Source organism: Physcomitrium patens, chromosome 10 (genome assembly GCF_059467195.1).
Source record: "Physcomitrium patens ecotype Gransden chromosome 10, ASM5946719v1, whole genome shotgun sequence".
NCBI lineage: Eukaryota > Viridiplantae > Streptophyta > Bryopsida > Funariales > Funariaceae > Physcomitrium > Physcomitrium patens.
The window spans coordinates 10,602,051-10,628,832 of NC_143419.1; the positions used below are offsets into that span (position 1 = coordinate 10,602,051).

Genomic DNA, 26,782 nt, shown 5'->3' on the forward strand with positions numbered 1-26,782 from the left:
GGAGAGGATAAACAATTCCTCTCCACTACATTCCAAATGTTGTAGCTATAGTATTTACTGTGGACTATAATAAATATTATGGAAAGCGTCGGCTACATTTAATGCTCTCAACAAAGAGAAATCTTTCTGTTGCAATTTAGCAAGACTCTAGGAACCCAAATTGCTAAAGAAAGAGTATGCCACCAAATCTTATGAAATTCAGATGGCTTTCTTTCAAATGCAAATTTTATGTGAATCTTCCCCTGTAGCAATTACAAAGTTCAGACCTTTGTCCAAAGATAGTTCAGTTGCTAAATAGGTTCCACATATAAAACAGGATCATCACAAGAACAGCTGTGAAGACCATCTTAATACAAAACAAGATTGTTTTATTTATCCATATTTTTCTTGCAAGTACATCTTCACAAGAGGGCAACATCCAATTTACTAGAGATACCAGAATATATTACCAATGTCCTCTTATACCATGGCGCATTTTGTACGAATTGAATCTACACAATTGAAATACTCGTTCAGTGCCTCATCTCTGACTGGCCACTTCATCAGTGTCAAATCATGAAATCTCAATCAACAATCTCAATTAATGTGGGCTCGTAATCGGCAGGAGCCTCAAAGCCGTGAAGATTGATGAAGGTGGATGCCACATTAGCAAGTCCAGCATTGGGAAGATCTTGCCTAAATTGTACACCTTTTGGCAGACCTGGGCCTCCTATGGCAATGGGAACCTGGAAGCAACCACGCAACCAAATATTTAGCGCATTATCTATCGACACAGGTGTCTTAGGCGGTGAAATTGTTCAGAGGATTATTGAAAAAAAGGAGAGAAAACTTGCAATTCAAATATCAACAATTACCGGAGCGCAAGTGTGTGACGTGAGTATCTGGTAGTTCCCTTGCTTATCTTTAATGGGTGCACCGGTCTTCGGATTCCTTTTCACCATATCCTCAGCATTGCCATGATCAGCAGTAATCATGAAAACACCTCCCACTTCCTCTACGGTATCTAACATGATCTGCGAGAAACGTACACGTCAAGGAACACTCGGAGATTGGGACAACTTTCCCACAGAAGTCTTGTGTGACAACTTGAAACAATTCCACCTAGAGGAAGATTCAGACATGGAAGGTTACCTTGATGGCCTTATCAGTGGCAGTGCAGCCAACGATAGTCGCCTCAAGATTTCCTGTATGACCCACCATATCACCATTCGCGATGTTCACTCGGACCTGTGGCACAGCAGCGACTACGTCAAACACATGTGCATGTTAATTGAGTAAAGCACGATTGTAAAATTTTTCTCGTACAAATGCCAATATCAACAAGGTGGTTGATCACATTGTCATACGTGATTCATCTTGGTGATAAGGAAACAACATTGCACTAAGATTACCTGGTCCCATTCACCACTGCGAAAAGCTTCGGCAGCCTTTTCCGCTATAGCGATGGCCTTCATTTCTGGATTCTTATCAAAGCTGATACCTTGATCGCTAGGAATTTGAACGTATTTTTCAAGGGTATCGCTAAACTGGCCAGAGCGATTACCATTCCAGACAAATGTCACATGGCCGAATTTGACCGTTTCACTGCCAACCCAATTTATTGATTAGAACTGTAGACTGTAAACTACCCACTACGCAACTGTCTTTACAAAAAGAATCCTAACAAGGAATTTGAAGTTTACTTGCTCCTAACGCGCAGACAGTGTGGTCTATGATGTGGAATACTCCTTACCTGCACACCCATGACTTGATCCCATTGTGAACCAGGTATTCACCCGATGTTTCTGATATTTGTGGTGGGGACACTAGGTAGTGGGTCGGAAGATTGAGTTCGGCATCGTACAACAGCATGCCAGCATAATAGATCTTGGGATATCGTACGCGATCAAACTTGTCGAAGTCCTCATGGTCCAGAGCCTTGGCAAGCATAACCATACGATCCGCGCGGAAATTGAAGGTCACAACAGCATCTCCATCTAAAATGGGTCCGACAGGCTTACCGGATTCATCAACAATAACAAAGGGAGGATAGTACTGATCATTCAGACCAGGATCATCCTCCTTAAGCTTCTTTAAAGCCTCGAGGCAACTAGTGAACCGGTGGGGAGCTTCTCCAAGCACCTGAGCATCCCAACCATTTTTCACCACATTCCAGTCGTTCTGCAGACAAACATGGGTGAGTTCAGAAGTAAATGTAAACCCAAATCAAAGAGGACAGCGTTGATCCTGATGTGGGAAACCAAAATCATGTACACATGAAGTCAAAAGCACCCTTTGCAGTAACAATAACAAGTGACTTTCAGTAAGTAATTACCGCACTTTAATCAGCAGCAACGTGTTATTTCTTTCAAATCAAGCCAAAATGCCACACTGTATGGTTAAACAAAAGATCATTCTGCTAAAAGCTATTATACACTGATGATAGATAAGCTCAAGTGCCAGGTAAAGTTCTAAATACCTCATATCGATCCATAATGACCCTCATGCGGCCACCACCTGAAGCGATCTGTGCATCACAACCGTCCTGACGCAATTCGCCCAATGTATCTTCGAGCATCTGGACGAATTTGAGACTAGAACCATCTGCTACATCTCGACCATCCGTCAAAACATGCACTCGGATTCTCTTGAATCCCTGCTTAGCAGAACCTTTCAAGAGCATCTGCAGAGAGTAGTAACCCCATCTAGTGTCAAAGATGCTTTCAGCTGAAGTTTGCCGAAAACGAACATAAACGACACATCTGGGATTAACTATCTCAACCAAAGCAAAGATTCGAGGCTTGCCCATTCATAGACATTTTCAAGCTGCTCATACAGTAGATTGACATAAAAGTCGCAAGAAGATGAATATGTTAGGCTGCAACTGGAAGGGATGTAGCAAGAAGAAGACTACATGAATTAAGATCACGTCGTCAGCTGGAGTAAATTCAATGTCACATCTTCAAGGAAAACATACAGCATCATCAACCATGTGTGAGATTGCACAAACCTGGAGTTGGTCCATCCGGGAATGCACTCCACCATCACTCAGAAGACCTATCAAGTGAAGGGTGCCGTTGGGCAGCGCCTGCTTCACATATTTAAAGCCATCACCTTCATATATCGCACCAGACTCGAGAGAAGTATCAACGAGGCTTGCACTGAACAGATCAACTTTCACACGAGGATCAATCTGCTGCTGAGTAGGCAATTGTAAGATCATTTAACATGTCTTTACAAGTAACCTTAGTGATTGTTCTTGGAGTTTCACTCTTCCTTGGTAATCAATCAATATTTTGATATGGACCATCATTTGCAGCGATTCAGCCTGTAGTCTTGACTTGCAACCTCAACAAACTAGCCTACAGTGAGCAACGATTACCAAAGCCATTGTCTCGATATCGCACCCATGATGGAAACTAAGATATCTGATTTACTAGACCAGCATGACATACCCTTGCTTAAAAATGCGGCCTGCACCCAAAGCATTATGGCCAACCTCACTGTTACCCATGTCCTCCTCCGTAGGTAGCCCTACCGCAGCTCCATGGGCTTTAAGCAATCGCCACTTCTCCGGAGCAGTCTACACAAATTATGAAAGAGCAATCTCGGTATCAGCCGTGACAATATGACTCCAAAATGGTTATCAGGCTCCAAAAATACCAATTTGATGTCAAATCTGGCCCCTCTCTCTCTCTCTCTCTCTCTCTCTCTCTCTCTCGCTCTGTATGGATGATATTGATCCAGTTTTCCTTCGCAGCTCAAAACTGACCCTAGATAATCGTTTGTTATCACAAAACCAAAAAACCGAAAAGAAAGAATTAACTCTTACAGTTTTCAAGTAATCCATGATAGGAGTTTGTGCGCGGTGAATAGCATTAAACTCATCTGGAATCTGCTCACCCCAGCCATCGAGGATAATGAGCATGAGCTTTTTGCCCTTCGGCAGCTTGGGATGGGGAGCAAGCTTGAATTTATCATCTCCCTCCATTTTAAAGAACCTGGTAACGCCTTTTCGGTTATCCTGCTTCCACCAGAATATCCCCGTCGAACTTCATCAACGTGAAGAGATCGTGCACAGGGGCCACAAGAATGCGACATTGCGAAAGAAAGCGTAGAATGGAGAATAGCAAGCAGATTGCGGAATTTTGTGTAGGAAAGCTCAAACAAATAAATTGGCGCCTCAGGCAGATAGAATTTAAGGTAAATGTTTTTAGCACTGGACTAGCTACAGAACGCTTGATTGGGCAATACCTTCTTCTCTCTCACACGATTAGGTTTTAATTAAGTGCCACACAGTTCACATCAACATGTCTCTCAAGAATTCTCCACGTACGCCATAGTTGTTGAAGTGATCACTAGGAGCTTGTAATCTCAAACACCAAAATTTTCTGGATTCTATTGTTTCGTAAAATAGAAGGACTACCTTACCGATTGGGTCCACGTTTGTGACTGTATTTCACAAAAGGCATTCAAGGAACACAATTCTATGAATTTGAGGACCATCACGGACAAGAAGTGCAATCTCAGAATGACCAGTAAGTGTAAGAAAAGGTCGCAACAAGGCGCTCTCTCAATAATCTTGCCATGGAAACTATGAATATCTCCATCTTCTCTGAACTCCTGCACCAATATTTGGCAGATATCGAAATGATTGAAGGAGCTCAACGATGAACCGAGGCAACATAGAGGTGGCGGATAGCATTCAGGTAGCAGCGGTACACACTATAATCGCATGTAGAAATCCAACAAACGAACGAAAATCTTGGACAGAAATTGCCCAGCACGAGGTTCTCTCAAAACCCAAAAGTCTCTAGAGTCAAAATAAAGAGCTCAGGTGCAAGGCAAAAGGCGAAGAAAACAACGAATGACAACAGCCGGTGAATTCACTGTATGTGGATCATCAAGCAAAGGCGCTTCAGATATCACTCTATCCCTCGTAAACGAACACACATATCCTCCAAAGACACAGAACCATAATTCTACCATACCATAAGTCAGAAGCAAATTTGGCAAAATAACAGAAGCTTCAAAGAATAAAAGAAAGAAAACTCATCAGAGGTAAGCAGGCAAAGGATCGAGATGGGTCCCTCCCCATGGGGTTCACTCACCTATATGAAGTGGAATGCAGGTGAAAGAGAGAACGAGAGAGAGGGTTTGGAGTTGATGAGCAAGAGCAAACAAACAAACAAACAGTGGGAGGAGGAGGAGGAGGAGGAATTGGCGAAACTGCAAACAGAAGAGTCACCACCAGAAAGAAGACCACTACTCTTCAAATGCAAATACAAAACAAATACAAAGCAAAGCAAAGGCAACGGGGCACGAGAGAGACGATGCCACTTGTGGTGACGCTGCACGGCTTCAGGAGAATCTTCAGGAGAATCTGGGGATGTGGTGGCACTTGCCCCCATCGCCGTGGCTGTCGCGGCGTACGGTTGCTCTCTCTCTCTCTCTCTATAAAAGGCTCTCCCCTTCTACATTCACTCACTCTCTAGTTTTGGACCATTCTTCTATTCAATCAACTCTCTCATATGTAATTGTCTTTACTTACCTACCAAAGGATGGTAAGTTAGATTAGGTTAAAAAAGGAACTTTGCTTGTATGATTGTAATTTTTTATAATTTTTATTTATGAATAGATTTGAGATGCTTTTGACAAATGTTTTATACACGTGTTTTAGGTTGGATCCCTTTGTTAAGATTAAAATTTAGGATCAAGGGAGCCTTGGCCAAAGCTAGGAGAAGACTAGGGCAAATAGAGAAGGGTCAAAAGATTGGAACTTAGGCTTAAGGAGAGGAGAGCCTATAGAAGCATTGGCCAAAATCAGAGGAAGAATTAAGATAAATAGAAAAAGGACAAAAGCATAAATGGTCTCCTACACAAGTAGCTAGAATCAATCCTTGCACAAGCTACATACCATTGTAATTCACTACCATAGTATTCTAGTGCCATTGGTATAGGTCCTTTTAACTACTAACTTCAATCTTTTAGATATCATCATTAATATCAGTTTTGGTTTTGCCTTGCGTAGTACTAGGCTACTATCCATAGGTAGCAAGCAAGGTAGAATCAAGACTAGTATTGGAATTCATTTTTACCTATGTGCAATAATGAAGTAAAACTTCTAAGTTATTAATTGGATATTTTTTTTGTTCAATTAGGCAAGTTGAATTTAAAGAACATAAAATATTAAAGTAATGGTAGTTCAAATTTTAATTTTGAAGATTTTACTATAAAGTGTGTCATAGAAATTTCATCTTTTGTTTCAAATAAGAAAAAAAAAAAAAAAAAAACATAAAACATAAAACATATAACATGAAAAAAATCTTAATATAAAATTAATAAAACTAATTCAAGGTGACACATCTTGTGCAAATCTCTAACAAAAATTCCAACCAAGGAAAAAATTTGAGATTTAAAAATATATAATAACATCATAGAACAAAATTTAGTAAAATATATTTATTATTTCTATTTAAAAAATCAAATTTTATTTTTTATTGCAAATAAAAATGAGATATAATAAAGCCAATAAGTTTAGTAAATTTAAATCACAAATCAAATTTTGGAAAAAAAACTAATACAAGATTAATCAAAGTAATTTAAAAGATTGAAGTAGTACATTTTATTAATTAGACTAAGAGAAATATTTGGCATATATTATAAAAAAAATTGCTAACACATATGGATCTAATTATTGACTATAGAATCCTATTTTAATAGATTTTTTTAAAATTTTTTTTTTTTTTTTTCTAAAAAGTGATTGAATATTTAAATTTAAATTAAACATGGTTTTTTTAGAAATATAATTAAATAAATAATATATTTAATTCAAAGAAAAAATAAATATTTAGATAGTAGTAAGATTCATGAAATTTAAATATTTTTTTTGAATACATGGTTAATTATTCTAAAAAATTGGTATTTTTTTATGTTTTATGCTTCTTTATTCTTTTTCTTTTCTTTTCTTGGTTGAAATTTAATTGACAATTTTTAAAAAATAATCCTAATATGAGAAAATTAAAATAATAAGGAATTTTTAATTTAATTTTTTACAAAAAAAACTAGAATTTATTTTTTTATGAATATTTACTAATATTTTACTGAATATATTAAAACATAAGGGAAGTTTTGGTACAAAAACTCATATCTAAAATTCTTTGCTATCTAAGACAAATTTTCAGATTAATTTTCTAATGATTAATTTATATTTTTTCTTTATTTCTACACTATTATGAAGTAAACCAAAAATATAATAATTACATAATCAATCATGATTTTCCATATAAAAAAATAAAAATAAAAATAACAGAGTATCAATACAAAAACTTGATTTTGATTCCATTTTAAGACTAATTTAAAGTTGATCACATGTTTGAAAGGAACTTTGAGCCATTTTGTAAGTTTTCCAAATTTTATTCATTCTTATCAATCTTTTCCTGATTATGCAAACTTGCCACAACACAACTTGTGTGTAGCCTTCTCGTAGTTCATTCCAAAATAACATTCAGCATAATACTCATTTAAAGAGAACTGAAGAGAGTACAATTTTGTTTCTTTGCCTTACATGAATAATGTAGTTTTCACGGTGATTAGTTATGAGCCACTTTGTTTTGCAAGGGGGAGAGATATTCCATGACCTGCTGTGTTTGCCGCTTTGAAAGTGGGCTGATGCTGGTGCTCAAAAGGCACAAACGCAACTAGTGACTGCCAGAGAAACAAGCACAAAAGTATCATCTCTCACGCAAAATAGAGATGGGTCAGGCACCAACACTGTGTGCATCGTGTTGGAAACGAAGCATGGCATCTGCAAATGCGAACTAACTTGTCCAAATAACTAGAATCGACTCTGGTCCGAAATCCAGAAACACTCCCTTATCACAACAAATCATTCATGTTGGAATAGCTCAAATTACTACAAGAACAGTTCAACTTGAATCTCACAGTTAACGCTCTTCATTTCGGCATCTCTGAGGAGGCTAGTTTCACAACATTTAAGACTTTTGTTATGAATCGTCGTTTTTATAATGCAGCTCTCGAATAGGGGGCATGAGTAGTTGAGGTGCTGAGGATGAGGTCTCGGTGTGATCCGGCTGTGGAAGCGTTACAGAGGAATAATCAGAAGGTGCTAGAACAGCTTCATCGGTGATTTTGCTATCTAGCTGAGGTGGAACATCGAGCTCCTCGTGAAAGTCTAGTAATTTGACTAGTTCAGATTTCAAAAGTTCCAAACTGATAGGCTTCATTAGAACGTAATCCATGCCTGTCGCAAAACAGCGCTCACGAGTTTTGGTGTCGGAGTTCGCAGTCAATGCAGAAATGACAGGCCTCCTGGTCTTCCCGTACCTTCGAAGTATCTCCGTTGCAACGGTAAATCCATCCATCTGCACACAAGGAGTTTGATTATTATTTCTGTTCACACAGTCTAGAACCGTGCACTGAACGTTGTTGTTAACTGTCTTATCTGAAGATCTGTAGGTTTTTCAAGTAGTAATTGGGAAGAGAAAGCTGGAACGTGAAAACTTTGATCACAAAATGTAGGAGTATTGCGAACCTCAGGCATGCAAAGATCCAAAAGGATTATGTGAAACGCTGCAGGTCCTTTCTCGGAGAGGACGTCCAAGCACTTCTGGCCGGATTCCAACACTGTAGACTTGCACCCAATGGTGTCAAGCAACCGCCGTGTGACAATTCGATTGATGGGGTTATCATCTACCACCATAACCTTTTACAAACGCAACGAATAGCAAGTCAATGAATTTAGACATTACAAGCGCAGCTTAGCATTGAACGGAGCTGAAGAGGACAGGATAGATGCTCCCTTCTTTGCTTCTTGAAGATCATGCAAACAAGTTAAGGAACACATAAACATAAGTAAATTGATACAGTGACCAACCTTTAAATCCGTTAATAAGACCAAAGCCGCCTTATCGACTCGAGGGCTGTTCCGCATCCGCTTCACGTTTAAATCACAGATGCCAATCGAAATGTGCATTTTGCATGTTGTGCCCTTTCCGAGTCCCTCACTCTCGAGCCATATACTCCCACCCATCAACTGTGATAGCAATCTGGCTTAGTATTAGAAATAGAAGGTGATGATGTAGCATAACCAGGGCTCACCACAAATGTTTCCGCGAACTGAAAGTCTTCATGACAATGGCAGAAACGCATTTTCATTTTGAGCTCTTTTAGACTTGATCAGGGTCCGAGCACAGAGATGGATTTAAGGTTTTTTAGAAGGATTACGAGTTGAATGAACTTGCTTGAGCTTTAGACTGAAATTCTCTAAGAGAGGTACCTCCACGAATTTTCTTGAGATGGCAAGGCCCAAGCCAGTGCCTCCGAAGTTCCGAGTTGTACTGCTGTCAGCTTGAACAAATTTATTGAATAAGCGAGGCACATCCATGGCCTTGATGCCGATTCCAGTGTCTTTAACGTCAACATGAAGGAAGCGATACTCTGATGCTTGTTTCGGTGTGAGTGGTTGGTCGGCTGAGCCAGTAGACATGACAGGCCCACTACCAACCTTGTCGCCCATGTACACCGAAACTCGCACATCTCCTTCCAAAGTAAACTTAATTGCATTTCCGATCTATACAAAACAGGCCTGTTCAACTTAATTCAAATTTCGCATTGACGTTGCAGATTGATACACATCATGAGAATCATGGTTTTGCGGATTAAGAGGGACTAACCACATTCAGCATGACTTGTAAAATGCGGTTGCAGTCTCCCAGGACATCCTCTGGGAGGTCTCGCGGCACTAAAAAGATCAAGGAGATTCTCTTCGAGGCTGCCAAGGGGCGAACAATATTTTCCACCTCACGCATGAGATTAGGAAGTTTAAACACGTTTACATCCAGAGCGAGGCCCCCGATTTCAAGCCTGGAGAAATCAAGAATGTCGTTGATCAATGAAGAGAGGAGGCCACTGCTCTTACTCATGGTTTCTATCATAGCGTGTTGATCGTCATTTAGCTCTGTTTTCAACAGAATGGAAGTGAGAGCTATTAGAGAATGCATAGGGGTTCTCATTTCATGATTCATTACAGCCAAAAAGTCATTGCGGGCAGCTACTGCTTCCTCCGCCTCCATCCTTGCAATTTGAAGGGCCAAATTCTGAGACAATAGCTGGTCCCGTGCGTTCATCGACTCCTCCAACACTGTTGCATGAGAAAGTGCAACCGCAACCTGAGTCACATTATCAATCATGGTCCTCAGGCAATAGTCTCAATCTTGAATGATTTGAATTATTCTCTTAAAGTGATGGTATATAAGCTGCATTCTTGTGAACCACTTTGTGCACTTGATAGATCCAACTCGCTGCAAAATGTATACATATCTATCAACATATCAAGAGTAAAAAAGAGTCGATTCGCAAGTATGAAGTGTTGAAAATATGATATCTGTCAGAATTATCTGAAACCCACATTCGAACTGCAACTTTGCAGATTGATGACTTAACAACTAAACTGCCTAGCTCCTCTGGTTGTTCAGTGGGTTTTTCAACAATAACCTGGCTTGCAACCGCGGTGACCAAATCCAGGGCATCATTTTGCCACTTTCTCTCCGGATCACAAGGCAAGACAAGCACCAGCAAGGCATACGAGGACGATCCTGCATCAAAATGACCATTCGCAAGATCGGTTTCTTTTGCTTCTTTATAGTTGGAAGTACACATATAAGGTAGCCTCACAGCTACAACACGGTCTTCCCAAATGACGTCTTCTGTTTCCGGACAATTGTGCCTTCCAAGCAGGGAGTCTGGAGGAAGAATGTGAGCTCCTTGCTGGTTTAGAACCTACCCCAAGTACACACAATATCAATGCAAAAACCTTTGAGTACCTCGTATTAAATTCCAAAAATACATAATGCTAAGAGAAAACCTATATGTTGGACTGACTGTATTCCGACTACGACCACCGATTTTGCTATATAGACCGTCCTGAACACCAATCGACCGCCAACGTGATGAGACATTTTCTGTTTAAGAGGTAATTCTTACGTGAAGGACGCCAGAGTCTGATCGAGGGACCGCACGGTGAGCAACTCTCGACGGTGTGACGACTCTATCCACCTCCAGCTCATGATTTAGTTGAAAAGTATTGCCATCAGCTGTGGGCATCCAGATGTTGCAATTGTTGAGTTTCAACGTCTGGGCCAGCTCTACGAGGGTGGTTTTCAGAATGGTGTGGCGGTTGAGTGAACTTCGAATTTCACTCGTTAGCATGCGCACGTATTTTCCTGTCTCTTCTTTCTTCTTCATAACTCCCACTTCCTTGTCCAGTTCTGCAGTCTAGGAAGCCCCCTCCATTGACAACACTAATCTTAGATTATGCCACTTGCCAGCATCAGCAAATGCCAAAATGACCTTCGCTTTATCATTGTTATGAACTCGAAGATTTATTCTGATAGTATTGGCCAAACAACTACCATATGTGTAAGTCGAGGAGCAATATCTCACAAGCTATCAAACACAGGATTTACCTTTCCAACAAGATAAAGCTCATGCTTCTTCACGCCTAAGACTTCAGGGATAACCCAACTGAGTGTCACGGCTGTAGCGCAAGATACAAAAGCAGTAGCCACTTTAAAAAATGTCATGGTTTGGGTTGCATCTGCTGCACTCGCTTCGAAAGTCCAGACGTTTATGAGATGTGTGAGCCCACAGAGAACTATGAAGGCACCGAACTCAGCCACTACCCATTTATATGGAAATACCTGCAACCAAGTTTTTCATTGTCATGAAGGATCTGATCAAGAGTTCGCGAAATCTCACCCTCAGGATAGTGTCTTTCGCAATAAAATGGAATTGCCTTACTGCTCAACGTCCTTGAAAATACTGCCAGAGTTTCTTTTTAACTTTGGTATTAATAGGAAATATTCGGCAACAATGCAAGTACATTCACGCAGACATTTTTGCATGCACAGGTAGGACGATTTAGAGGAAAATGTCGTGGTTAGAATAATATTACCTCCTACCTGTGCTTTATAGATGAAATAGAGGAGCTCAACAGGAATCGAGAAGTAGGCCAGTGCTATTAGCACATCCGAAATAAGCTGCCAGTAGATCATCTGCATGTACTGTGGAATCATAGGATGAGCAAGAAGGCAGCTGTGGCATTGTGCAGAGGCTTCCAGGACCATCGTCGTGCAAGGCTCTACGCAGTATTTTGCACTCGCATGGTTTTCCAAGACAGGCCACTGGGTGCTCCCTGCATAACGTTCCTCCCCCACAACGCTCCCTACGAAGAACCTCCTCCTTATCACTGCCATTGCACCTTGTGGTAACATCAACTGAACTCCATAAAATAAAACCCATACAGCAACTGCAGACCGCTTCATTTTGAAACACATACGTGCTGCTTTTGCCTCAATATGTACCAAAATTCTGTATCTACCAGAGGATATGAAAGGCGTCCTCTCAACGACTAAGGTTTTTGCTCGTTCTTCTCTAGGGTTAGCAACAGAAACTGGATTAGAAGCCCCAGGTGCCCAACCGCATCTCGAGAATGAAAATTGGTCGTCGCAAGGCACGGAAGTCTTGAAATTGATGCATCTATTTCCTTCTCTTTACATCAAAGTCGTGGCTAGGCTCCTCTTCCCAACCACAGTTCACAATCGAAGGCATCTCACTAAATTGATATGTTAACATTGAAAGTGAAGCATTGCCCTAGAGTAGTTTCAGGCGTTTGCGTCAAGGAAAGCCCTCACAGCACACCTTGGAATATGTGAAAATCTGGGATCACAACATTCACGCGTAAGCTTTTCAGCCTTTACTCAAAACTTGTCACATCGTTATGACAAGCAAGGCTCAAAAGCACCATTTGAGAAGCCTGTAAGACAAAGCTTGTCATCCTTGCAAGATGTTTCTGAATTTCACTGTGCTTCAAGGGAGCGAGATGCACGGATTGGATCGGATCAGAGGCAAGCTTCGATAAATGCTTAAGGCACAGCTATTGGGAACATTGTTACTACCCTGAAGTGGCCTTCGCAGGTCGAAAGACAGGTAATCGATACTTCGTCGACAAATCAATTCTGATGATGCGTGGGCAAGGTACCCACGTGCACTTCCTGCCATACGAGTAGAGACATTTCTGTTACTGTGGCTTTTCAACACGTGCAGCGAGGCGCATCTTTATTATAACTAAATTCAGTTATCGGAGCTGGTATTGTGAACGACCGACGAAGAAAAATTAACCCCTTATTCATGCATGAAACTACGAGAGGGTTTGAAGCACTAACGCAGGGAAACAAAAACCACCTGCACAAAAAGTTGAAAGTACTTCTGTTTAAAGGAAGTGGTCTTAAATCCTGAACCCTACTGGTTGAGACTGTGACGAAACGCACGCGTTCGCTTTCGATTTTGCGGAACAAAAGTAAAGTACTTAGAAGTGTTGAAAGAGCTTCATGACAGAGGCTACATTGGAGACCAATAGGTAACCTCACTGCGACAAAAGGCGTGTGCCGACGAGATCTGTTATGGAAGACAGGAAAATAAACGGGTCTTTCTACTCTAAGCTGAAAAGATGACCAGAGACTGCTGGCCAGCAGATTGTGTTTATCGCGGATCTTGCCCCCCAAAGAAATAGGAATTGCAGACGCTAATCATCAAGTAACTGTAAGGGTCCTTTCAATTTCGTCACTATAGAAACCTTCGCTGTGACTGGAATCTTCCAATGATCCCAGTTGTTAGAATGCGATGTGCACCTTCATTGCGAGCACCTGCTCCGCCGCAAGCATTCCTTCTAGATAAAGCCTTCCACATACCTTCGCAACTTCTAAGGGTTGGTATGCGCGCTGCTCCTCGCCGTCTTTTACCGCAATGTCAAGCAACGTTGTTATTGTGCTGGTGCTGTGGACCGTCCTTTCATAATATTCACTGACCAAAAACTTGAGTCCATCATTTAACCAGGGTTTTTTTAAATTATCGTGGAGCTCCACCAAGACGGTAGTGCGCTTAAAAGATTTGGCGATGACAGAGGGAAACTTGCAACGAAACTTTTGGTGTGAATCTCATGTGTTCCAAGTCCCACTAATTCAGATCGTCAGTCCGCTGTGAGCACCACCACAAATCCGCCGATCCGCTAATCCACAGAATGGGAAGACGAAACACGTTTTGTGAAGAGTTTGTAAAATGAATTGTAGAGTAGGTTTCAAAGGTGAGTTAATGATCAAATTAAAACGTGGTTGAATAGAAATAAATACGTTCTAATAAGCATTGTAACTTACATACCTACAAACGTTGCTTCCGAAAGAATATTCTCAAACCTGTCACTGAATGTACTTGACCAAATAAAAGTGGGCACTACAACTTTCAAAGTGGATGTTGGCCACGAAAATTAAAGAAGATGATAAACGTACTTAGCTTTAGCTAATAGACTCGACGCTCCGTCTGGACTCACGCTTTACCGGTGCTACTCCATCGCAGGGACTTCGGTTCGACTCTAGCTCAAATCGCTACCTGCTCCTCTTGAAACTGCATCTCAGGGCTTCGCATACATTTCAAAGGTTGCTTCCACATCAAAATTAAAATAGCTCATTCTTGTGCAATTGCATGACAAACGATTGCTTCTTCTCGAGTTGTCGAACTAAAATATTCCTGCATGTTATTCTGATTTTATTAACAATACTTTTAGAATTTGGATCCAAGGCAATCGAGTGGACCTACAACTGAATTTCGAAAAGTGACTAGGCCGAGTGTTCGTGCAACAAGAGACTATCAATCAAGACGGGAGAGACGATGCTTAGAACAACGAAGGGGCAAAATCAGAACTGATGCATAAGAATCAGGACGACCCACATAACCTTAAGGCCTGAATTTCAAACTGTAAGGATCAGTCATAACAGGAGACTCGTGGCGAGGGAGGTGGCTCTTGAGCATTTACGACCACAGATATGAGGGAATTTGAACGTCAGTTCTTGTCAGGAAAGTACTGACCTAATGGTGACGCTTCTGAAGAGGGAAGAGAGACACTTTAGCTAATACCCTTCTTTGAGTCCTGTTCAAAGCCCAACCCCGCCCCAGCCCCCCTCGAGTCAAAACTTTCACAACCTGGGCAATAGCTGCCACTTCTTCAGCGTCCCTCTCCGAATCTCTAATGATCTTCCCCCTCTGCACTTACAGAACCATAAAAACGCGTACGACGAAGCATGATGGAAGTAAATCTGTAGAAGTCGCCCTCTCCGACTTGAGATTGTTCAGAAGAACAGTTTGAGAGGAACTAACTCGTGGACAGTATGTTGATGCGGAAAATCCCATTCAGTCCACTACGAAAGAAGTCGTACTGCGAGTGCTTGATGCATGGTTAAACTGCTCCACATCGCTTGTCCATTAGAGGCATGATTCCAGCATTGTTTTGACAACGTATCCGTTTCCAGAGCCACAGTGCTTGCTTATCACTCAGACAAACAGCAAAATATATCCAGCTTTTTCTACGTGCATAGCAAATTCTTTCATAATAATGTCTTCTACGTGGAGAAGAGAGGTGAGTGTTGCAAAACTACCTCAACTGCAACAAGTGAGGGGATCTCATTCCACCAGATTGTATCAAAAATGTTCAACTAACAAGATATAAAAAGAATTTTATTATTTTCTTCAGATGGAAACTGGCTGCAAAGCGCCAGAAATTATATGAAGGATCAACTAAAATGAAGACAGATTATACAAAAACATTCCTGTAAATGGTACCTTTCTGTCAGAACGAGCAGCAATCCAATCTCGAAATCCGTATCTATTTAGAAGACAAATTTTGCTAAATGTGAAAGTATGGAGGGTCTATTACACTTGCGTGACTTCACTCCGTCAAATCATTTGCTTCCATAAGTGCACTGTAATGGCAGGTTACAATAATACGTTGTGATATTCCACTATTCTTCCTTCAACGTACCCAATGAATTCGCAATCAGCCAATTCCGCCCTGCGAACTACTCTACAGAAAGAGATACTGATCAAACCTTGGTAGGTCACGTCCGGAGATTGACTGCAGTCTCCGAAGACCAGCAATCGATTCACTCCTGCAATCGACCGCATGGTTAAATTATCATACAAAAGGAGATCCCATACAATGGATCCTGGTGTCATGGGTTATCTGTCAAGTTGAATGCCGCTTCCCGTTCTGCGTCCCCACATTCCAGTATTTGCATGTGCGACTACTTCGTGTGCAACACCTGCAGCAGGTGGCAGATAGCGAATTCGCCTTGAGCCCGGTAGGGATCCGGGGAGTGAAGCAGGGAGGGATTCTTCGCCTCCCCAATCAGCCGCGACTCGGCCGGGAAGATTTTCACCGTCTTCCGTGTCGTCGTCGCTGAATTCGGCGCATTTCGTGTGCCATGAGGTGAGAGGGGATTGCTTGCTACCGTTCTCTAGAACCACAGAGCCCCAATCCTTGAGTCCCGGTCTTTTTTCACGAGCCCGTCGACGGGTGTAAACATTGCCAGCGGTTAACCCGCCGAAATCAGCTATAGAGCGGAGAGTGGCAGTGCAAAGAAGCAGCACTAGAAGGACGTCTTCCTCCGGAACAACCTCCATTATGGAGACTTTGAAGTTGAAGAGCGCAGTTGCCCTGCCTAGCGGACACTGTGAGCTGTACCGTATTAGGGTTACGAAGCCGTCTTCCTCCTCCGAAGTTGCACCCGGCACCTCGTACTGCAACTTTCGTCCATTCACTAGTCGAGCCTGTATTGAGCACATCCTGAATCTTAGTTTCACACCTAACGCGAGTAACAGTAGTATACTGACACATCAAGACCTAAGTCACTTCTTTTGTTTAGGAATTCAACTGGATCGCCTAATTGCACATGGACTGGTAGACTTACCAAGCCGGCGTTTGCGTCAGGAGTTTTGAGAAAGAACTCAAGATGTCGCTCCCAATCAAGAGCTCCCATCGGTCTAGAGACGACAAGGGTATCTCCAGTAGACAACGCCCAGCTTAGTTTATACTCCTCCAATTCATGGGCTTTAGGTTTGGCGGTTCCGATAATCTTCTCTGTAGTACGGTTGAAAGCCAACTTTAGTACCCGTCCGCAACCATGCAAATGCCTTCCTGTCGTACAGAAGTCAAACGACCTGCTTCAAGAATTCTGCGACAGCCGAAAACTTGGAACACTTACCAGAAGCAATGCCAATGCCGCTGGCAACGTAGTTCCACCCTCCTTCGTGAACATTGATGATGCGATCATCCCAATCTACACCGACAGGTCGATCTCCGTTCTTCTTCCAAATACCCTTGGCAGCTCTAATGCGAATGACGAAGTTCTCCTTGCCTGCATGATTGAGCACAGTTCGCGATACCCAGCGGCCGCTCTGCGGTTGGTTTCGCCTCATGCGCACTATCGTGCTGGATAGCATCTGTCCCTTGTCATCCGTGACCCTATCTGGAACCGATTTCAACAAGTAAGAACCCAGAGCTGGAGGTGTCATAGAAATTCCAAGGCGGAGCTGTACGGGATGCGTTCCAGCGTGGGAATTGATCCGTTTCTTCCCTAGCGTCCACACGACCTCCTGTGAAAGCATGGGCATCTTCTGGAGCTCCGACCACGTGATTCTCATCCCACCTATGCGCTTTGTCTTGCGCAAGGTCCGAAGGCATCCATCGGCGTGGTACCGCAACTCCAACACCACTCCTTTCGTTTTAGCTTCGCATTGCAGGATCCACAGTTTCTGCCAGTTGGGCTCACTAGAAGGCGCCACTAGAGCATCCAGCTTTAGCATCTTGTAAGACTCCAGCGCCTTCAACCTCACGAAAAGCTCCGCATTCTTCATCCCGACTGGCGTCACTAAGTTCGAAGTGCCTTTGATCATCACACAAACCTGGATTCACGATGGAGCAAACCAGTCAGCACACACTCCGCCATGTCCTACCCCCACAACAGCAAATTCAGAATGTGCAACGGCAACTACTTACTTGCGAGACAAGTCTCTGAGTGAGGACAGGGTACTTCGTGGCATTCAGATCTTTGCTTCGAAAATCCCAGGGTAGAAACACGGGTACTCTTTCCAGCACATGTAAGCTCCCTGTGACTTCGGATGACGGCGGGGCTGGCAGCTTCACGGGTTTCAAGTCACTGTAGAGAGTTCCTGCCTGTTCATAAGGATGTCCGTATACAGTCTCCCACAGCATCGCCGTGTCCTCGAAGCTATTCCCGAACTTAGTGCCTGGCCCTCTCTCTAAATTGTCGGCTTGGTCAACAACACTTCCGATGATGGCCTCCGTGTCTTTGGCGTAAGACACTGGCACTTGCTGCGATTTCCAAACAAAAAAAAGTCACGCCCTAACCTCGGCCTGTACCTCGTTTACTTCAGATTATTACGGGGTGATCTTGTGGAAGTGGTAGGGAGTGCATTTACATTGTAATACGGGTAAATCCCCTTGAGGTGCATACCTGATGCGCGTGCCACATGAGTTCGATATCGAAAGTTGGCACACACAACACTTTCCCCTGAAATTTTCGCAAGATGTGTAGAAAGCATTTGTATCTTTCTTTCGCAGTGAGGAGGAATGAGTCCTCCCACACATATCGCTTTGAGACCTGGGAATGTACACACCAGTTCGCTGAGTAAGATTCATAGCCATTTGCATCTCCGCAATTACGTAGAAAATAAATCCCTTCCAGAGTGTTTGTATGAGGTTCTGTCCGAAGCTATACCTGGTAGTAGAAACTGCTTTGCTTTTCAACGACTGACACAAGCTCTCGGGCAAGCTCTGAGCCATCGACTTCTTTAGTCGAGGACGCTTGTTTTGGGTTCCCAAATCCCCCAGGGAGCTTGACAAGTGTGGCCAAGATGTCGAAAGGCTCCTTCGGGTACAGAATTGTCCACAACTTCTTGCATCTCTCCTGCGCACTCACCTCGCTCGCGACATCCGGCAGAACGGGGTAGTCGATAACCCGTCCATACCTCCGAGTGCAATACTTTCTGTATTCTACCTGTAAAAGAGATACAAACCCAACACATCAGGGACAATGTCAATACCTTTGACAAGGACTGTCGTAAACCTCAGTTGCGAAGCCGGGAGGATCACGTACCGGATTCAGACAATGACAGAGCCAGATCCACTGCACGTCGATTGGCGGCAAGAGGCTCTTCCCCCGGGAAGAGGAGTTAAGAAGCGAGTCGAATTTCAGAGCGTCAGCTACCAAGGGTAACCAGTGATGCTCATATCTACAAGAAACAATTAAAACTACAGATTCATCAAATTACAGAACATTGTGCTTGAGTCACCATCATGCAGATCTGAAAGCTGTCATCGTGGGACCCTAATGTCGACAACTTGCGGATTCTTGAAACTTTGTTCCACAGTGATCATCATACGATAATTGTGTCAATGAATAATAGGAGCAAAACATAAGCAGGAATGACCTTTGAATGGCGCGGATGACGCCAGGGCCTCCATGAAGGCAAGGCAAGCTGTCAATATTACGAAGAAGACCTAAGTAGCGCTTGGCGGCCAAGACCAGATCCACACTGAAATTAATCCCATGCGCTGCCCTCACCTCCTCCGAGCAGTCTTTCACCTGTGCGTATGATTCTGGTTGCAGCGATGGTGGTATATGGGTGAAATCAGTTTTGGCAGGATCCGAAGCCATCTCTCACAGATCCAACCAGACCGGTCCGATACTTTTCTCCCACTTGAGCCTATAAATTCTTAACATGAATAGCTTATCGGAACTGCAACTTAACTAGTTTCTACTTCTGCGCGCAGACATAACATATCCCTCGATAGTCCTCTCTATCCAGTTGCAACACTGTAAACTCCCTCCTTACCACGACCCTGGCCTTGCTAGCTTGCCCCTTTGAATCAAGAGCAGATGAACCCTCCTTCTCCGCATCACAATTCACTTGCTTCTGGTTTTGGGAGTCACAACACACGGAATGCATAGCACCAACCTACAATATCGAAACACTCCAATCAGCGTCGCTTGGTTTCCTGTTCCTTCACCACCCCCAACAACCTATTCACTCTAGCGCCGACCTCCACCCCAGCGCTGAATCTGAACCATCGCCCACACGACCATCAAAACCAACGTCTGGCCTCAAACCAGCAACACATCACCAGTCATCGAAATACTCCTCCAACTGCTACCGGCTCCCGTCGCAAGCAAAAAGCCTCACCCTCGAAACCCAAACACTGAAGCGGAAGCTGCAAGCATGACAGCTGGTATCGTGTCCGAATCCCACATCCACTAACGAAAGACCACCCCTGGACCGCCCACAGCTCGTCGTCGGCCCACAACAACAGTCACGATGGTGAGATTTAAAACGGAAGATTTAGCTTTTCCCCGGGTTCTCATCTAAATGCGCTATCATGCTCACGTTGCGCCACTCCCTCTTCCACTGTGGCCAGATCCGACAGGCCGGTGAATCGATCTCCACCTCACTAGAGTTCCCAGTGAATGGAGAAGTGACTGATGGGCATATACTCCACCAGAAGATGCAGCCAGATTCCCCAGCCTGGGTCCTCCTCTTCCTCCCCCTCCTCCACCCCACCCAGCTACGTCCACCACGCACCCCGCCCCAATTTGCAGGAAGACCACCGCGAGCAAACCGCGCTTTCGCACCACATCGCTACATGCAAAAGTGCGGTGCAAAATCGGGAAGGAAGGAAGGGGGACGAACAATGGATGCATCATCAACATCATCAGCTTCGTCGATGGATTGAGGTGCGTCCGGCCAGGAGTCGCACTGATCAGTTGGAGACACTGATATATTTGTCAACGGCACCCCGCACGCGGACGAGCTCCGCCGTGACCGAGGCGTAGACACCACGGCTCCCCACGGGCTCCGGTGCCGGTCCCAACACCCCCCCCCCCCCGCCCCGTGCTCGAATCTCCGTTCACACATGCACTTCTCCTGCCCCGAAGCCGAAGCCTTGCAGTTCGCCGCCCACTTTCTCATCTGCTTATAATATATACATAAATATATATAGATAAATGTAAATAAAGTCAGTAGACGAGGAAGAGGGCCCTGTTTTATCTTTTTTTTGTGAAGAGACTCATTTTTTTTCCCCTGGAATATGCTCTCCTGGAAACCAGTTTAGAAAGGGGGCATGCATGGTCTGTGTAGGCCTTGAATTGGTTATTGGTTATCCCCCTTTCCCCAGAAAAATTTGATGGGTGGAAAAATTAATTCATTAACAAAGGATGGCCGAAAATTTATCTCACAAGAAACTTCTTTTTCATTTTTGGGGGTGCATTATTTTTATGATTTTTGAGACACCAGGGTGTTCTTGTGCTGTTTTGCATAAGACATGGTCCGACTTTATTTGCTGGGGTTCTGAACCGTCAATTTATTTGGTACAGGTATTTGCTATTCACTCGTGGGTTGATTCATTTTGGACTATATATATATATATATATATAAGAGTTGTGAAACTAGTGTCTAACCTCCTTCAATTTTTAAGTGATTAAATAAATACACAGTTGATATTTTAAAATAATATTCATGTATTTATATCTTTGAATTGTCAATTACATTATAATATATAGAAAACTTACTGTAATGTATAAGACAACATGTTTATATATATATATATATATATATATATATAAGGTTCATAATTTGGATTGTTCATAACTTCTCAAAGATCATCAACTAAATGTAACGTCAAATTTCCAGTTAGTTTTATATTTATATGAAAAAACTATATATATATATATATATATATATATATATAATTTTCTGCTACTTCGCAAAAACTTAACATCAAAAAAAAAAAACAAAACAAAACAAAACAAACAAACAAACATTAGCAACATTTGCTTTTAAAGCCATTAAGTTGATTCAATAAAATTTTGATCAATTTAATGAATAATTTTGTGTTAATATACTGGAATTTCCTTTAAGAGATATGCCGTTTAAGAAGGTTATATTTGGTGTCTCAGTAAGAAGTTTCTAGAAGCTTATGGTTGAGTACATTATAGCAAAATTATATATATATATATATATATATATATATATAAAAACATACATTAGAAGCAGGAATTTTTAGCCTAAACAACTCAGTTACAATTCTCTTTCTAAAGATAACTATTAACAAGCTACTTACACTTAATTTAATTTAAACTTTTTGCACTCCCACATAAAACATCTGGATAGTTTGTGTGCTTAATATTATTAAAATAAAAATGTCTTTAATTTTCTTCAACATTACACACCTCTGTTTCCTCTAAATAGAATCAGGGCATGTAGAATTTACATTTTGAACTAGTGACCACTATTTTTCATTTTTATTCAGAAAAACATAGAAAATGCCTCAAAGCACAAAGTAAAGGCACCATTTCATCTTCTTTTTTTTTTTCTTTTTTTTTTCTTTTTAATTAGACGTCAATTTTAACATCGCTTTGCGTTGCTGGATCTGCCTTCACGACAGCAAACAAGTAAAATATTGTTTTGGCACAATAGATAACATGGCATTTGTGTTTTTAGTGTAGGATGCATTTCTTAAGTTCAAATATATTAAAAGATAATAATGATAATAAAACCCACTGGTGCAAAACGGTTCATTTTTAGTGTTGTTTTCTGAACATAGTTACACTTATATATATATATATATATAGATATGTATGTATGCATACATACTTCAACACACACATAGTTTTTATTTCAGTAGGTTTTAATACTTCAACATGCAACTCTCAGAATAATAAATGCAATGAAATTTACATTATAAAATCAAAGAAAACACAATTCATAATAAATCCCAATCTTGTCAACTGGGCATTGTTCATTGTTGAAAAAAACCACAGTTACAACATGTCAACGTGCCTGAACAATTATGAAGTAAAAGACAATCCAAATTTGAAGCATCTTTTCTCACATTCTTTTTGAAAACATTTATATATATATATATATATATATACATATACGTAGACTTCAATGTTTGTCCTTCATTCCAACATTCAATGTATGTATGGTTAGATTGAGTGCAATTACAAACAAATCTGAACACTGCCTAAAACATTCTTCAATTCTTTACTTTCCCTCCTAAAGAATCAATACAGTATTGAATCTTGAGGTAAACATTGAGTCGATATTTAATGTAGATCTCAAGGTTAGCTTTTACATATTCTCAATTAAAAAGAAATATCACGTCATATGTAAACACAAGAGTGTAATGAATAATTTCTATGTCAGATTCACTAAACATAAAATACATGTATGTATGTCTATAGATACATAATTCCATGAAGTGGTGTTAATCTAACCTTGAGTTAACACAGACCCTGAATCAAACTAAACAAAACTGTGAGAGGTATTCAAGAAGTTGAAGTTTTTGTGGTCAAATTTGTTACTCAAAATGTAGCATTATTAAACTTGTGCTTCTTTTTTTCCCACTCAATAAAGATATTCAATTACTAATGTGTACATGGATAAAACATTCAGGTGAGATTCTTCAATTGCATATCTATATATATATATATATATATATAGCACTTAAAATTGGATTAAACTGATACATAACAGCCATGTTCTGTTCAAACACAAGTGTGTCATTCATCTATCCTATTTTCATCCATCCAAAGGGAGGGAAGGTGTATTTTGAGAAGCAGGAGGCCACGTGGAAAGAATTGAATGGGTGGGAGATGGAGGGAAATAGGTGGCATGCGGGGGAAGAAAGCAAAAGACCGCGAAAAAAAAATCAAAAAGCATATTTTGAAGGAAAAAAATGTTAAAATAATATAAAGTAAGAAATACATTTCAAAAGCATAAAGTGTGAATTTGGACTCCCTGTGCAGGAGGGGAAAAGAAAAAAAGAAAAAAATAATAATGAAAGTGGGGCGCACTTCAATTTCCTCCTTATGATGATGTTGTGGAAAATGATATGCAACATGGCACATCCTTGTTGGAATGAAAGTAATATACGAACAAACACAATAAAAATAAAAAACACACCAATAGGGAGTATTAATAAAATAAAATAAATTGAAACATTAAAAAATAGGTTGACTTTACTCGCACAGTGAGAAGAAAAAATAAACTGTAAAAAGCAGCCAACATCACCCCACAAAAAACAACACGGCCCCATTATTCATTCATTGATTTTTATTCGTATATTGCTCAATAGATTTAATTATTGGTTCCTTTTATTGTTGTGTAGTTTATTCCTTGACTCTTATTTGAAGCCCTTCTTTTTTTGCATCTCTTTTAGAGATACCCACAAGGTTATTTGATTTTCAAATTAACTTTTTGGTTAACCTTTGTGGGTGGAAGTGGGATTATAATTCCTATTAATATTTGGTGGAACTCTACAAGAAAAAAACATATGTATTTTAGTTGAAGCCAAAAGGCTATTGATCCCACCCAATAAAATGCTTTTAACTAATGCAATCCTCCCTCCCTCTCTTTGTTAATAAGTGGCTATGGGGCACGACTATAGGACCCTCTCCTCCTTTTATTTACTTGATTTTATTATCCAATGTCTATACTTGGCAATGGTGAAGCAAATGTAGATGAATGATGATGAATGTTCCTTTGTTGGATGAATTAGGGTTTGTTTGTCACTTCCTTATCCAACCACACATTTGTTGACAAAGTTTTGATTATGCAAGTAACACACTGTGGACATGCATTTTTTCTCATATTAAGTATGGTGTTATCTTCTCTTATTTTTTTATTAATTTTTTCATATTTATTGTTATTGTTTTATTAACATATACTTGTGATTAGTTAGTTGCTAACACACACATGAAATATGTAAATAACAACAACAACAACAATAGTAACAATAAGAATAATAATAATTTTATTTTCATTTCCAAGTTCTTTTTTTCCCCCAAAAAGACGGTTAATTATTTCCATTAAAGTAATGGGAATGCCAGTTAGAGAGGAACTGCATGTGGAAGACAATGCTTGTGTGAACCATAACACTAATAAACAAAATTCATCTCATCCATTAATTGCTTATTTTTAACCCCACATGCAAACAAGCATAAAAATTTCCTTGTCATTTCAACAATCTCTCCTCCATCAACACACACCAGTATTTAGTAATGACTATATTCATTGTATGATCATGAATTAAATATTATGTGATTAACAACGTCAAAGATATATATATATATATATATATATATATTTTTTAATTTGTTTTTCATTTAGAATGGTAGGGGACTAATTTAGGGGTCGCCATTAATAAATAGCCTTCACACAAGCCAAGAGACACATTAATACTCTAGTTTGAAATCCAGGAAAGGGGACCAATCTTAGCCATCCCAAAAAGCTGCATTGAAGGTTTTGAGCAAATTTGATGGTTTTTAATTGGTTTCATTTTTTATGGCAAAAGATGCAGATCAGACAGAAAGCATGGTGCACAAAATGAAGTGAAAAATATGCATAATAAATAAATAATGAAATAAAGAACTACAAAAGCAAAAGCTACCACAACCTTCCAAACTGCTTCAGTGAATGCGCATTAAGAAATGTTTCACATCACTCCACAACCACAACCCACAAAGTAATATCTTCAACCCCACACGAGTTCTGATCCAAGCATAGGAAAAAGTTGCGCAATTTAATCGCTCTTTGTTGAAAATCACCACTGCTTGCCTCCGTTACAAAAGTACCCATAAAACTGAAACCATTAAAAACATATATATATATATATATATATATATATTTGTATACATGTATTTATATAAATGCGTAATTTTAGTGACCTTGTTGGCTGTTTCAATTGCTTCAATTTTCTTGTCTTTTTTATCTTGTATAAATTAAACAAGGTTTAGTTTATATTGTTTTGTTTGTTTGTTTTTTTGTTCTTTAAATTTTTTAAGATCTACATTAAAATTTTATAAACTTAAGTTTTTACAATTACATATGTATATATACATATATTTTACAATCTTTATTAATAGAATGGTTAATTTTAATTTTAATTTTCTACATGAATTTATTATTATTGTAACGATTTCTAACATACGATTACTTTCAGTAAGTTTTTCATTAATTTACAATGCTACATATAACTAAATAAAAATAAAAATAAGAATATTAAAAAATGATATATAAAAACTCTTTAAAATGATAATTTAAAATGATATATAAATAAATAAAAATAAATGTAAAGAAAAAATTCATCTGTTTATATTTTTTATGTCATGTATTAAAATGTCTTTTCTTAGTAAATCCACATCAATAATTTTACAATAGAGCCACATGTGATATTTTATTTTTAAAATTTTGTCTAGGATTTATTTTACTTTTTTATTTCTAAATAGATTTCAGAAATAGGTTGTACAAACCATCTGTTTTTAAATTATTTTTAGAAAATCGTAAAGCCACTTTTTATTTTAAGAGATCTTGGTACATGCATTACAACTATTATTGTATTTATTTAGAATAATTGTTGATTGCAACATTAAATTCTCTTTCTTAAAAAATAACAAATTACTCTATCTAAATTCCAAAGTATTCTCCTCTTTGGTACACAAATTTGTTTTGCAAAAAAATATTTTAATTATTCTAACATTTTAATATTTGTCTTTCAATAGACAAATACCTACATATAAAAAACTCTAAATATTTACCTCATTGTTAAGAATGCATTACTAATTTGATAAAGATCTAAACTAATAAAAACTTTAAATTTCTAAGTCACTTAGTTATTTGACTATGTATTCTTGATTTTTAGTTAAAAGATTCTTATACCTAGTGTAGTAGATCTTTGATAACATGTCAAAATCCAAATATAACACATGTAGAGAAATAAAATAAAATATTAGCTTTGTAAAAGAATAACATTAATATGCAAGATATTGCTATATGATACTACAAAAATACATTGCATTTCAACCTATTCTATCTT

General features: G+C 39.9%; 3 protein-coding genes across 7 annotated transcripts; all 3 read right to left on the bottom strand.

The window, feature by feature from the left end:
* Positions 1-347: 347 nt before the first annotated feature.
* LOC112287967 (2,3-bisphosphoglycerate-independent phosphoglycerate mutase) lies at positions 348-5,323 on the bottom strand. 2 transcript variants are annotated; one of them, XM_024531676.3, is made up of 10 exons: positions 5,091-5,323; positions 3,812-4,003; positions 3,435-3,562; positions 2,990-3,140; positions 2,459-2,662; positions 1,733-2,160; positions 1,392-1,584; positions 1,132-1,227; positions 855-1,013; positions 348-725 (listed from the first exon to the last, which is right to left on the bottom strand). In XM_024531676.3, the coding sequence occupies exons 2-10, from the start codon at positions 3,968-3,970 to the stop codon at positions 564-566; spliced, it is 1,680 nt and encodes a 559-aa protein (XP_024387444.1). In that variant the 5' UTR covers positions 3,971-4,003; positions 5,091-5,323; the 3' UTR covers positions 348-563. The 2 variants fall into 2 exon arrangements, with proteins under 2 accessions (XP_024387444.1, XP_073392765.1); XM_073536664.2 differs by lacking the exon at positions 5,091-5,323 and adding an exon at positions 4,234-4,602.
* A 2,145-nt stretch (positions 5,324-7,468) lies between these two features.
* Positions 7,469-13,206, bottom strand: LOC112287835 (ethylene receptor 1). Of its 4 annotated transcripts, XR_012218419.2 has the most exons (10): positions 11,961-13,188; positions 11,466-11,699; positions 10,984-11,274; positions 10,495-10,779; positions 9,675-10,169; positions 9,278-9,571; positions 8,876-9,034; positions 8,534-8,704; positions 7,924-8,363; positions 7,469-7,686 (listed from the first exon to the last, which is right to left on the bottom strand). XR_012218419.2 is itself a non-coding variant. In XM_024531346.3 (9 exons), exons 1-9 carry the CDS (start codon positions 12,333-12,335, stop codon positions 7,986-7,988), a joined length of 2,682 nt encoding a protein of 893 aa, XP_024387114.1. In that variant the 5' UTR covers positions 12,336-13,187; the 3' UTR covers positions 7,469-7,985. The 4 variants fall into 4 exon arrangements, 3 of the variants coding, with proteins under 3 accessions (XP_024387114.1, XP_024387115.1, XP_073393096.1); XM_024531346.3 differs by having other exon boundaries at positions 7,469-8,363; positions 11,961-13,187; XM_024531347.2 differs by having other exon boundaries at positions 7,469-8,363; positions 11,954-12,091.
* Positions 13,207-15,537: 2,331 nt separating this feature from the next.
* On the bottom strand, positions 15,538-20,645 carry LOC112287836 (glycine-rich domain-containing protein 1). Its single transcript, XM_024531348.3, has 8 exons — positions 19,339-20,645; positions 19,005-19,140; positions 18,627-18,905; positions 18,363-18,509; positions 17,885-18,220; positions 17,091-17,790; positions 16,797-16,966; positions 15,538-16,656 (listed from the first exon to the last, which is right to left on the bottom strand). Exons 1-8 carry the CDS (start codon positions 19,563-19,565, stop codon positions 16,066-16,068), a joined length of 2,586 nt encoding a protein of 861 aa, XP_024387116.1. The 5' UTR covers positions 19,566-20,645; the 3' UTR covers positions 15,538-16,065.
* Positions 20,646-26,782: the final 6,137 nt, after the last annotated feature.

What these genes read in the sequence shown, in the direction of transcription:
- LOC112287967 (XM_024531676.3), bottom strand. Translation starts at nt 3,970, where the DNA reads ATGGAGGGAGATGATAAATTCAAGCTTGCTCCCCATCCCAAGCTGCCG. An exon ending in TCATGGATTACTTGAAAACT is followed by an intron (nt 3,563 to 3,811) that starts GTAAGAGTTAAT and finishes TAATTTGTGTAG; the next exon opens with ACTGCTCCGGAGAAGTGGCG. An exon ending in CCCGGATGGACCAACTCCAG is followed by an intron (nt 2,663 to 2,989) that starts GTTTGTGCAATC and finishes TACTCTCTGCAG; the next exon opens with ATGCTCTTGAAAGGTTCTGC.
- LOC112287835 (XM_024531346.3), bottom strand. Translation starts at nt 12,335, where the DNA reads ATGTGTTTCAAAATGAAGCGGTCTGCAGTTGCTGTATGGGTTTTATTT. An exon ending in AGCTTTATCTTGTTGGAAAG is followed by an intron (nt 11,275 to 11,465) that starts GTAAATCCTGTG and finishes GGGGCTTCCTAG; the next exon opens with ACTGCAGAACTGGACAAGGA. An exon ending in TCTCAAGAAAATTCGTGGAG is followed by an intron (nt 9,035 to 9,277) that starts GTACCTCTCTTA and finishes TTGCTATCACAG; the next exon opens with TTGATGGGTGGGAGTATATG.
- LOC112287836 (XM_024531348.3), bottom strand. Translation starts at nt 19,565, where the DNA reads ATGGCTTCGGATCCTGCCAAAACTGATTTCACCCATATACCACCATCG. An exon ending in GTCATCCGCGCCATTCAAAG is followed by an intron (nt 19,141 to 19,338) that starts GTCATTCCTGCT and finishes TGTTTCTTGTAG; the next exon opens with ATATGAGCATCACTGGTTAC. An exon ending in CTGACGCAAACGCCGGCTTG is followed by an intron (nt 16,657 to 16,796) that starts GTAAGTCTACCA and finishes TGCTCAATACAG; the next exon opens with GCTCGACTAGTGAATGGACG.